This window comes from Harpia harpyja, chromosome 11 (genome assembly GCF_026419915.1).
Source record: "Harpia harpyja isolate bHarHar1 chromosome 11, bHarHar1 primary haplotype, whole genome shotgun sequence".
In the NCBI taxonomy this organism is placed as follows: domain Eukaryota; kingdom Metazoa; phylum Chordata; class Aves; order Accipitriformes; family Accipitridae; genus Harpia; species Harpia harpyja.
Window position 1 is genome coordinate 34,574,901 of NC_068950.1, and position 12,357 is coordinate 34,587,257.

Below are 12,357 nucleotides of genomic sequence, written 5' to 3' on the forward strand. Positions count from 1 at the left end.
GTCAGGGACCTCTTTCCATCTGCGGTAGCGAAGATGGGCAAACGGATGGATTTTGCCACTTTTTTTGGCTGGTAGGGAGCAGCAGAGCATCTCAGCCACTCTCCTGTCCGGTTTTAGCCCAGAGGAGGCCTGAGGCCAGGGTGAGGGGCAGGAACCCTCCCTTCCTCCCCCTCCACCCAGCCCACAGCAGGCTGCTAATATTTTATTTAAAATATCTTTAGGAAGCGGAGGGCCATGATGTATCGGATGTATTGAGAAAATGCTAATGTGTAATAGCGTGTGTCAGGGGCCTCGTTCATCACCCCGCACCGCCTTCTGGGGGATCCATATCTAATTAACAGTAATGAATGAGGGAGCCCACCTAATGACAGCCCGCCAGTTTGTTATGGAAATGAGGCAATCCCATTAGGCAAAACACTTAATTAAACAAACTGCTCGGAGTGGAGGCTGTAGCAGTATGGGCACAGGCCCTTTGGGGGACTGGGGGCCCTGGTACCCAGCCCCCCACATGCCAGGTGGGGGGGCAGAGGCTGCTGCAGCCCCATAGGGCCAGATGCCCCACGGTCAACCCCAGCAGCAGCAGGCTGAAGCCAAGAGGGACCCACCGGGGGGGGAGTCCCAGCCAGGGAGGGGGCAGTGGGGTGGTTTGCATCCCCCTCTTGTCTCTCCAGCACGTCGATGGGCGCAGAGGCGGCAGAGGCCAAACACAGATTTCCAATCAAACGTGTGTACTTGGCTCCTGCTCTATTGACACTGAAGCAAGAAGGGCTCAAGGTTAATTCCTTATCAATACCCTATTGTCAGCTCATTCATCACCCAGGGAGGGCAGGGGCTGCCCAAGCTCTCCCTGCCCCAGCCCCCATGGGTTTGGGAGGGTGACCGAAGGATGCCGTGCACACCTCTGCCCAGCGCAGTCCTTCCTGGGCAGCCCGTCTCTGGTCGGTGGTGCTGGGGTGACCTTGCAGCCACGTGAGGATGCAGAGATGAAGGGCTGGGCCTCAAGTTCAAAGGGAAGGAGAATGGGTGGGATGCCGGGCAGGCAGAGCAAGCAGCTGCCCAGCGAGCCCCTGCCTCCCCTGCCTGTGCCCCAGGCTGGGTGCAGGAGCAGTGCATAGGGTGTGCTGGCGGGGGGTGGGGTGTGCACATTGCGGGGGGGCATTTCAGAGAGCAGCTGTGGCCCCCATTTGTGCTATCCTGTTTCCTAACTGCCCCCCAAGTCCCCAGCCCTGTGTGCTGGGGAGTCCTGCCAGCCTTTCTGGAGAGTAGTGCTAAGCTCAGCTCCCTCCCCAGGGCTGGGGGGCTACAGGGAACCCAAGGGAGCTCCACAGTCCCTATTTGTGGGGTTTCCAGAAGTTGTGCCATGGTCTGTCTAAGCACAATATTGCACAGATTCACTTAAAAAATAGATAGCCCTCTCTGGGTGATGGAGAGGGAAGTGGTGCAATCTGGCCTGCCAACGCAAGAAGGGCAGTGAAGCTATTCCTGCCATTAGACTTTTGGTTTTAACGCTCAGGTAAAGCTGAGAAATAGGATCTAGTATGACTTCCAGGGGCAGGCAGCTCTAGGGCTAGATGCTGTTCTGTATTAACTCAGGATCGCTGCTTCTCATCATCGGAGTTTGTTCTTGCTGGTCTTTTTCCTTGCCTCGAGAGGGGACTTTTGCGGGAGATACTCTCAGGCACGCAGAAGCGCTGGGCTGAGCCGCGCTGTTGGGGTCTTCTCCAAGATGTGCTCCGCTTGTCTCTGAAACTGGAAGTCTCTCCACGCAGGAAAAAGGGGGCCTGCTGCCACCTCGTGGAGCGCTGCTCCCTCCCGGGCCGGAGCATCCCACGCCCGGCACGGCCACGCTCTGCCAGCTCCATCCTCCATCACCTCCGTGGGACGATGGAGACCAGCCTCACACCTCCCCTCTTCTCTTCTCTAGGAAGCAGCACATGGGGTTGGGTTGCTGGGTTCCATCTCAAGCCATCCGCACTTTTCCATCAGTGGCAGAGCTTCGCACGTACGCCTGCGACTTCCCAACACGTACAAAAAGACGGGGCCTCAGCGCATATACGATTTGCTGCCCCAACACAAAAAAGGCAACAGCAGACTTGTTTCAAAACACCTTTATTAGGTGTGGACACAGGCCAGTCTTCGCCCAGGGGCTTGGTTTGAATTACTCATACTGCAAGATGCTTCCCCCCCTGCTCCAAATCACGACCCCTGGCTGGGCTGGATCATGCCCCCACTCTGCCCAGGTCCCCGCTGCAGCCTCTCCCAGTGCTGCAGGGCACCCTGGCTGCACAGGCACCCTCCCACTGCCTGTCAGCAGCAGCTAAACACCCTCCAGCCCAGGCACACGACCACCTTGACCACTAACTAAGCTGCCTTTTTTCTTTTTTTAAAACTTTACTGTAACATCACCACTGCCTGGGGAGAGAAGGCAGCACAGGGGAGCAAACCAGCAGCCAGCTCCCTCACAGGAAACACTTAGAAATGGCTATCGTTGCTGAGGAAAGGTTAATTTGTGCTCTTGCAAAATGAACCTAGCTGGGAAATGTGCAATGGCAGCAGCTGGCCCCTAGCCATCCTCCTCTCCCACCGCTGCTGGTGTTTTGCCCACACTGCTCTGCCACCTGCGCACAAGGGCTGGACTGTAGGAAAACGAGCTCCGGGCTCCCCAGGCAGAGATCGCCAGTGCCACATCCCACTCCCTACCCACAAGGCAAGCCCAGGGACACTGCATTTTTCCTCCCAAAGAGCAGACCTGCAATACCCCTCCCATAGCTCATCTCAGAGATTTACTTGGATTTGCCACGATATCCCAACCTTTGGCTTTCAGTGTTCAGGCTGAAGCTCTTTAGGAACACAGGCTGCACCAAACTGTGACAGTTTAGCAAGGATTAAGGGTTTGAGGCTGGGTTTTTTTAAATCCAGTCGTGCTTGGATCAGTTCTTGGCCGTGTGCCTTTGGGCTCCAAGTTATTAACCTTCTGCTTCGAATAACAACCACCAGAAATAGAAGGCAGAAAGAGGGGGGGGACGAGCACACATGCTGTATAGGAAAGAAGAGGGTAATATATCACACAATACATTTAACACACTATTCATAATCATCATTAAAATTTGCTGGGACACAGAAAATGAAACCCACCCAGAAGATCAGTGCTGATGACTTCCTCTGTAAATCACTAGCTTGCTCAAGATCCCCCCTGCTCTTAGAGAGGTGTGTACATAAATTAGCCCTGAATTTCAAGTCAGTTTTGCAGCAGTGGAAATGCCTGGAGCTGGTTCCCGCTTGCGTAGCACAGGGCACCACTGACTGCAGAGTTCCAGCAGGCAGCACCTGCTCCCTGCCTGCTGCCCTGGAAAGGGAGGAGGTGGACCAGAGCTGGACTGAGCTGGGGGAGCAGCAATCCCGTGGCAGGGAGGTGAAAGTGGGGATGGAAGGTGTAGCTGACATACTTGAGCCTCTTCCCAGAGGGAGCTTCACCATCTCATCGCACAAGGACAGCGGGTTTAGCTCCAGCTCCTGCCAGCCACACTCCACAACAGCCCGAGTCCTTAAACAGGAGAAGTTCAACACCCACAGCAATAAACAGGAACAGCAGATTCCCAGCCCAGCACAACTGTATTAATTCAGAGGCGTGTATTACGGAGTGTTTAACTGTTCTGTAAATACCGAACCCATAGAAACCAGCGTGAGGGCAAGTGCTAGTTAAATAACCTTTATCACTTCTGCTCCCTAAGAGTTTTCACAGTGCCACGAACAGGCTGGATGCTCAGAAGATGCAGCCCAGCTCTCCGGGAAGGCAGGCAAACAGATCACAGCTCAGGAGTTATGGCACTGGCAGCACACACCAGGGGCCTGCTTTAAAAAGCTGGGAGATCTCTGATGGGCTTTCTGGGGATAGGGGACCATGCCTGGATTTTACAGGTCCAAATCCTAGGAACAAGAATTTCTTCTTGAAAAGCAGCAGACTGAAGGCTATCTTACTGCAGGGTAGCCCTCACAGATCATCTTCACAGTGGAAGCCAAAACTGGGATCACACCTACAGAAGACTGGACTCTGAGCAACAAGGGCTTCCATGCCTGGAACCAGTTTTCACTTTAAAAAAATTGAAGACAAACCAGGCCATGAGCCCCTTTTTAGTTACTCCTCACCCACCCTATACACCCCAGTCCACCCCCTTTAAAACCACGCCCAACATGGGATTATTCTTTGCTTTAAATAAGCATTGCCACACTAGTCTGCTAAAAACAGTTATGCTGGCCACTGACCACAACTCACCCTGTGCTTTCATTTCTGTGAGGTGTTAAGGTTCTTGTTTTAAACTTCCAAATTATTTTAGTGCTTCCCAAGAGACCTCTCTCTCTGCATTGCGATTCAGAACAGCAAGTCCTTCGTAATTGTGGATCACAACACCCCAAGGGTGGGCAAGACAAGCACAGCAGCCCACAGGCAGCAAACGTGTAAAAATCTTTGTGCTTTTTATGTTCCTACCTCTCGAGGGTAGTCCCTTGTTCATACAGGCCCATATCACAGCCCTCCAGAGCCTGTTCCTGGCAATCTTTGACTGGGAATTTAAAATTGGCTAATCTTGTCCACCACACTATTAATTAGCCTGCAATGCTGTGACATGGCATAAATATATTAGCAAGCTCTCCTCTGTCTTTATCCCCACTTCTCCCCCAAATAAACAACAAAACCCAAACTCAAACATGGCTGAAGTGCAGTGCAATCAGCTACTTTTTTACTAGGTGGAAGGAATTAATTTCTTCTATTACTAGTACATGCTGCACAGACAGCAAAGACTGATCATCTGAAGAGAACATTATGGGGAAAAAAACATCGAATCTCATGGTCATTTGTGGGCTGGAAGTGATTTAAGAAACACCCAGTATAAATCATAGCTCCAAGAGACAGTTTCATTTTTCTCTGCAGTTCCACCTTTCTATTTCTGAGGTCTTTTGGGTTACAGCTGTGCCAGTTTCCCTGCATTTCCAGATGCACAATATAGGCTGCTCAGACACACAATAATAAATGAGCAGTTCTCCAAGAAAGCAAAACTACTCAGGAGAACACACAAAAGACTGGAAGGAAGAGAAACAAAACACAAGACACATTCAAAAAGGTTAACTTAAATCTTTTGGTTGAAGAACACAAAAGCTATCAATCAATCACGCACATTTGAGCTCCCACCAAGGATCACAGCTTTGACTGCTCTACCTCAGCTATTTAACGGAACCAGATGAGAGTCTGGTCATACTGCCCTGCCCATACCTTTTTCCAGGTCTTACACTTGGTTTCTGAGCCTGATCTCCAGGTAAGGAGTATAGCAAGAGCTGGGATGCACTGAGAGAAAAGAAAAGTCCTGCAGAGCTGCTTCTGTTTGCTCAGTGCAAGATAAAAGAAATGGCAGAGAGGAAAAAAAACAACAAAGACATGGAAGAGCTGTATTGTAAAATCAGTACAAGGCAACAGAACATTGGACATCAGGGACAAGGAGACAACATGGAAAGCAGAGAACAATAGGAGACAGGAAGAAACAAATAACACTCCATGTAAAATTCTGATCTGTGACACCTTGGTAAAGCATATCAAATTCAACCATGCTAGGATTTCACCTTCAGTACTTTAAATTAATCCATATTTACTTTCTGCTATAATGTGGCTGTCCCAAAGGCCAGCCTGGAGGCTTTCAGACTTGTAGATGGTGGGCAAAAAAACCCCAAAAAACAAAAAACAAAACTAAGAAGCCTCTACTTTCCTCCATTCAAAGACACAAAGGCAAAGGGGGTAACATCTCCCATACAAGCTGAGCAAAGCAGAGGCAAACATTGGAGGTCATTACACCACTAACAAGGTGAGCCCCTGACACAGTCAGACAGGAATGTTGTGCAGAGGTTGCTGTAATAGGTGGGATATGCCCGCATATGGCTGACATGAGCCGAATCCGAGAAGTCTACAGCTTTCACAGAGACACCGAGCTGCTGCCGGGCATCAGCCATGTGCTTAACTTCACTGGCCTTGATGATGGCATCGGCTTGGGAATAGAGGTAAAGCTCAGGCCACCGCGAGGGTGCTTTCAGCAGGGCATCATAATGGCTCTCATGGATGAAGCGGGTCAATGGGTACAGCAAGATCCGCAGCACAACAGCCGTAGTAGCAAAAGCTAATAAAAGGAAATACTTGAGCAGCACATTCATGGATACCAAGACAGTCGCCAAGGCACGAAGGCCTCCTTTCAAGTTTCTTCTGCCAGGGGCACTATCAAAAATGGTGCCTGCTACTTTGAGGTTCTTAAACAGCTTGTGAGTGTGGAGCATCTCAATGATGTAACGGTACAGCATGACACCACCATTGCTAAAAACGTGAAAAAGAACTGGTCTGTTTTCAACAGTGTAGTCAAAGAGCAGCTCCAGGAGTCGCCTGGCTGGGGTCTGGAGGGACCTGATGCCAAAGGTCTCAGAGAAGAATATCATCCTCCATGGGGCCGTGTAGCGGATGACGGTGCACCCCTAAGAACAGAAAGAGACCCCCCACACACATTTAGGCTGCTGTAAATTACATGGAGCAGGCAAGCATCAGTACAAAGAAGGTGAAAATTTGGGACAGGTTTACAACAGAAACCACAGGGCCGGAAGAAAGTCTTTAGTGTCAACAGCCAGGCACCAATATGAACAGGATTATATTAATCATAACGGCATACAGTATTATGAAAAGGTTTCTGCAGTAGCAGAGGCCTGGATTTGATGATGTCTGAGAACCTTTCAAATCTTGTGCTAACTGGCACAGCCCCTGGGGACACTGCCACTCAAGCTTTTATGAGCATTAGTCTTCAACCAGGAAGAGAAAACCATTTCCCCAATTCACAAACCTTCAGTATCAGCCATTTTGGTAAGAAGGGCCTGCTCTGGTACACATCTAGTTCATGACATTGAAACAAACATAAGAAGGAGGAAGAACTTCTTCCTGTCCTCGAGTAGTACTTGTTTGCAGCTGTCTCTAAGACTCACCCACAATCAACATTGACATGATTTTCATAAACCTTTCTGTAATGCTCCAGCTGTGCAAATGAAGAGCACTGGTTCAGAGATTCAGAAGGCCTGAGCAATTGCCTTTACAGTCAAGGCCTTACATTTACGTGTAGACTGAGAAACAGGATCTTGGAGGAGTTTCTAAATAGAGCAGATGGAACTACATTTATAAATGCTTTAGGTCTTTTCTATCACCTAAACTCACTGACATTACACACTGACAAACACAAGGCAAAACCACCAAGACAGCCCTCCCGCCCAGAGCTCTCTAAACAGTGAGCGAGGAAGAAGAGGATATCAAGTTCTTAAAGTCTTCTATATCGTCTTGCGATGCTTGCAGCCCTTTCCTCATTAGGGAGCTAAGAAAACCTTTTCTCCCCTTTCCCATTCCTATCACCTTTCTGATAGAGAAGTATTTTCAAAAAAGTTGGCATGCTGCCATGTAACGTGCTCCTCATCTGCTCAGCAGCATCTCAGTCACAACAGTCACTTAACAATTAATTCTCACTAGAACAAGCCAATTCATGACTCTTGCACTGGATTACACGTTAACAATAGACTTGTTAATGTACAAACTTTGCCACTTATAGCTGAAACAGATTTGGATAAATACAAGATCCTTGTACGCTGACAAAAAAAAAAGTCTAATGTTTCTCTGGGTCCCCATACTACAAGCAAGGGTCATTCCAGTAAAATACAGTATTAGAAAGGAAAATATCATAACTTAGGGAACTAGCAATCGGACAGACCTCTCCTGTTCAAACACAAGGAGTTCCTAGTGATCAGATACGACTACCATAGGATGCCTGTTTCACAGACAGGATAAAATTAATTTGGATTACAACATTTAGATGAATCATCTTCACAGGAAGGAAAAGCTAGAGGAGTGACAGATACCGACGTGCTCTGTTAGCCCTCAGCCTGGCCTCGCCAAGACTGTGCTGTGGCCTATTAGCAAGCAGTAAATGCATAATCTTTCCCCGCATGTTTAACTGTTTGGAAAGCTAACACAGTTCATGTCATTCCTGAATAATCTCACAACTTTAAAAGCCTTAAAATACTCCAGTTATTCACACAACAGCAGAAAGTTTCTCCAAGGAAGTATTTTTGTCTCAGCTGCACACCCAAAGATGACATCAGCAACTGTTAGATAACGCTGCCTGGGCTCTGAGAGACAAGGAGCTTTCAATGACAAGAAAACTTGCCACTCACAATGACTCCTCAGCCTGAGAGAAGCTTTAGAGCAATTTTATCAAGATGCAGAAAATAGGTGGCTTCTCAGAGAGCTGTATGGCAATGTCATGAAAATATAAATAAGCTACTCACCTTCTGACTGTAGATTGTGCTGTATTTGGCCAGGTGTTTGTCCTGGCAGCCCGCCCACCCTAGAAGGATCACCACAGGCTGACCATCTGCATGCCCTCTCTCTGTACCGCTCTCTGAAACAAAACACAAGATTTAAAATAATTTTCCTCCAGTCCACCAGAATCAGAACTTTCAGCAACGTGCCTGGTGAATAAAGTTTAAAGGTAATGGTGAAGCAGGTATTAGCTTAATTTCTCAGTCAGTTACGAATACTGCCTCATCCCAGTTTCACTATGTGAGCGAGCTCAGTAAGACAGCACAATTTCAATCCCTGCAGCTTCCCAAAGCTCTCCACTGATGCAAAGCCAGCAGCGTGCAGATCGCTGGGGGGGGACAGAGACCCCTTCCTCACTCCTCCCGGGAGCCGTGGAGGCATCAGAGACTGCTGCCCACTTCCAGGGGGGAAAGGGAAGCGTCCTGCCCTGCTCTCCAGGAACTACCAGACACGTTGTACGGCACAAGTGTCTCCACGGCTGCCTCCCCCTATACCCTGACGGGTCCCCCAGGCCCGGTCCCCCCCCCCTCCACCCTCAGGGCTCCCCCAGGCCCTCCTGTCATTGGGCCCCCCCTTCCCCTTCACCCTCGCACCCCCCCCGGCCCGCTCGCCCCCGCACCGCGGGCCTCCCCCGGCGCCAGCTCCACCGCCGCTTCCAGCCCGCGGGCCCCCATGGCCGCGCACTCCCGCCTCACACCCCACCGGCGCTTCCGTTCTCCCCACCGGAAGCTCCGCCCCCCCACCCCTCTCGCAGCCAATGGGAAGGAAAAGCGCCCACCCGGCCTCACTCTCCGTGCCCACCCCTACCCGCCTTCCACTTCCTTAGCAACGCGCCCTTAGCACCCGGCCCCGGCTGGGCGCCAGGCCCACTGGTGGGGGAAACTGGCCCACCCATTGGGCGGGGGGGGAGCAAAGGTGAGCCGCTATTGGTTCGGCTACGGTGTCAGTTATCCTGCCGGGTATCCGCCCCCTGGGGGAAGGTGAGAGGGAGTGAGGGGCTGAGGCGGGCGCTGCGGTTGGGGGGTTGTAGGACCTGGGGGGGGGTCGGGATGAGGGGAATTGTAGGGCTTGGAGTGGGGGTCGCAGTCAGGGGGGCTGGGGGATAAGGTGGGCTTGGGGGCTGAGGCGGGTTGTTGGTCCTGAGCTGGGTGTTTGGGTCCGGGGGGGCGGAGGCGGGGGCTGGGGTGGGCACTGGGGTCAGGGAGCGTGTGAGGGACTGTAGGGCCTGGGGTGGGTTTTGGGGTGTGGGGGAAGCACAGGGCCTGTGATTGGACTGGATCAGGCCTGGCGGGATGGTTGGGCCTAGGGCAGGGAATGTTGAGGTTGCAGTGGATTAGGGGTGTAGGAGCTGGGAGGGACGTCGGGGTCTGCAGGGCCTGGCTGGGCGTGAGGGGAGTGCAGGGGCTAGGTTTGGGGTTGTGGCTGGGCTTAACAGTGGGGCTGGGAGGCAGGACATGTAGGTGAGAGAGGGGCCAGTGGGACTATGGGTCGATAGGGGCTGGGTAGAAGACATTGGGGTACACTGAGGAAGGTGCATTGTGTGTGAGGACGGTTGTGGGGGACTTGAGTTATGCCAGGGGAGGGTGAAACCTGCTAGGGAAACAGAAGCTCTAAGTTTTGCTTGAGGCTGGGCGCAACCTTGATGTTGCAAGATGCAAAGGTAACACCAAGTCACCATCACTCTGTCCTTCCACGAGTCCAAGGCTATCAGTCCCTGGCACCTCACACTCAGACTGAGGCTGACATAGCACCAGTCTGCTTTTTGATCTCAATCTGATGATTTAGCAGCACTCTGGATGTAAAGAACTGCTGAATTGCCAGAGCCAGTTCCTAAATCACTTGTGTTTTTCTTGGCAGGAATAAAGCACTGCCCTGACCCAGCCTTGTTTTGATTATTAGGTCCAATGGACTGGGGTGGCAGCCCAGCACAGTTGAGAGCAGAGTTTGAAGCCAACAAATAGGAGTTACGTGCTGATGCTAGCACTGACAACTCAGGCAAATCATTTAACTTCCCTGTGTCTGTATGTTCCCATATGTAAGCTGGTCATAATAAAAATACTCATGTACATTTTCAGGGTACTTTGCAATTTCGGCTTAAATACTAATACGTCAGCAGATGCTGTTATTATAGCAGCCAGGGACAGATACCGCTGTATCCTCAGAAGCCTCGTGTGATCATTGTTTCAAACTCTTCTCTTTTTTTTCACCATTGATTCATAGGCAAGCCCTTTGTATCACTAAAATCCTCACGTCCAGGGGCTGGTGCTGGTACTTCTGAATAGCGGGGGGTTACTGCAGCTTTATAATAAAAATAAGATAGCATTACACCACCAGCATCTTAAACATAAATATGGAAACGTTAATTTAGAATCAATTTGGGGATGTTTCAGACTGTAAAGTTCTTTTAACTAGATCTCTGTTGAGGACAGAGGAGCACTTTATGGGACTGTAAATTTCATGCAAACAGTCTCTGTGAAATACAGATTCCCCCTACACACTAGCTGTTCTTTCAATATCAATCATATGCCTTGCAAGTAATGTTTCACAAATATTCTGTAAATCACAGGAAAATGCTTGCAATAATGTGAAATATGACTTTCACTTGACTGTTTCACCAGAGGCCCCTAACAGGCCATTCTCCTGTCAGCACTAACATTTGTTATGGCTAATAACATTTTCAATCACAACTATTTTGGGAAAATGGATTTATTTTAAACCTGCTTCCCCGCAAAGGAGATCCTGAAAACGCCCTGCCAAGGACACAGACTCCTTACAGAGCACAGACCGTTAATTCCCAAATGAAATTTCATCTCATCTTAATTCTCAAATGTTGTTTCTTAGCCAGCTTTGTGAAGACTTTGTTTGTTTGTTTTCAGGCAGAGGTACATGTTCACCTCTTGGTCATTGTTTTCAGTCTAGTTCAGATAATAGCAATAGAAAGTTACTTTTGAGCAGGTATCTTGGGAATATTCTGGAACCGATTTGGAATTTTCCTCCAGATTCTAGGAGAAAAGGCTTAAGAACTTTGTAGATAGAAAATTGGTAATCTTAGCAACTTGTATTACATTGAAGGAAACTTCTTATTCTGAAACCCAAAGATTTTGTGTCATTTTAACTTTTTTTCTCTTAAACCACACTTTAAATAAAATATAAAATGGTGCTTTTCTTATGTAGAAAGGCCAAGAACTATATTAGGCAAGGCGTGAATTCCTTTCCTATCCTCAGGCTTGCTGGTACAGCTTGGTGGAGCATAACACACCTGTGTTAATGCAGCTGTCTGTGACCTTGTCCCTCTTTCTGCATCTGTGTATGTACACAGATACTGATGTTTAACTGTGAGGCTCCTTGAGATTGGCCAAACGCATACGTGTCAGTGGAATTCTCACCTACCTGAATGAACAGAGCGCTTAATCCTCTGACGTTTCATCCCCCTACTAAGTGCACCTTCACATTTGTCAAGCTGGAATAGGGGATATCGTACTGAGCTAAAAGTGTGCCAAAGAAATTTGGCAAAATACAGATTGCTTTATTTAACACCTGTGTGAAGGGATGGAAGGAAGTGCTGGCAAGGGATGTTTCTGGAGCTTCTGTCTTCTTGCCTATAGTTCTTATAATTTCAGGTTTTCTTAGATTGTTTAAAAACATGCCATAGAAATTAGATAAGAAAAAAACAGAGCAGATGTCTGTCATTCCAAAGGGTCCCAAAGTGCTCTCCCGCTGCCAAGGCCAAGCATATCTTCCTGGAGTGGACGTGGGCCCTGTCCAAATGACTATCGCTCCATCACGTGAGTGAGGGCATGCTGCGCTGCTGTGCTAACAGGCATTTACAGCCCCCTTGACCCTGTCACTCCCCATAAATCCATACCTATTTGTGCTCTCATTTCACCCTATTTATTCTCTGGCAGGTCAGATATGAGATGCAGTGTTCATATCATGAGGCTAGCGAGAAACCAAGGCTGGGGTAATGGGTAACA

The 12,357-nt window shown here is 49.3% G+C and overlaps 1 protein-coding gene across 1 annotated transcript; it reads right to left on the reverse strand.

The window, feature by feature from the left end:
* Nucleotides 1-4,709: 4,709 nt before the first annotated feature.
* On the reverse strand, nt 4,710-9,099 carry TMEM53 (transmembrane protein 53). The gene is made up of 3 exons (XM_052800426.1): nt 9,003-9,099; nt 8,350-8,462; nt 4,710-6,504 (listed from the first exon to the last, which is right to left on the reverse strand). Exons 1-3 carry the CDS (start codon nt 9,055-9,057, stop codon nt 5,842-5,844), a joined length of 831 nt encoding a protein of 276 aa, XP_052656386.1. The 5' UTR covers nt 9,058-9,099; the 3' UTR covers nt 4,710-5,841.
* Nucleotides 9,100-12,357: the final 3,258 nt, after the last annotated feature.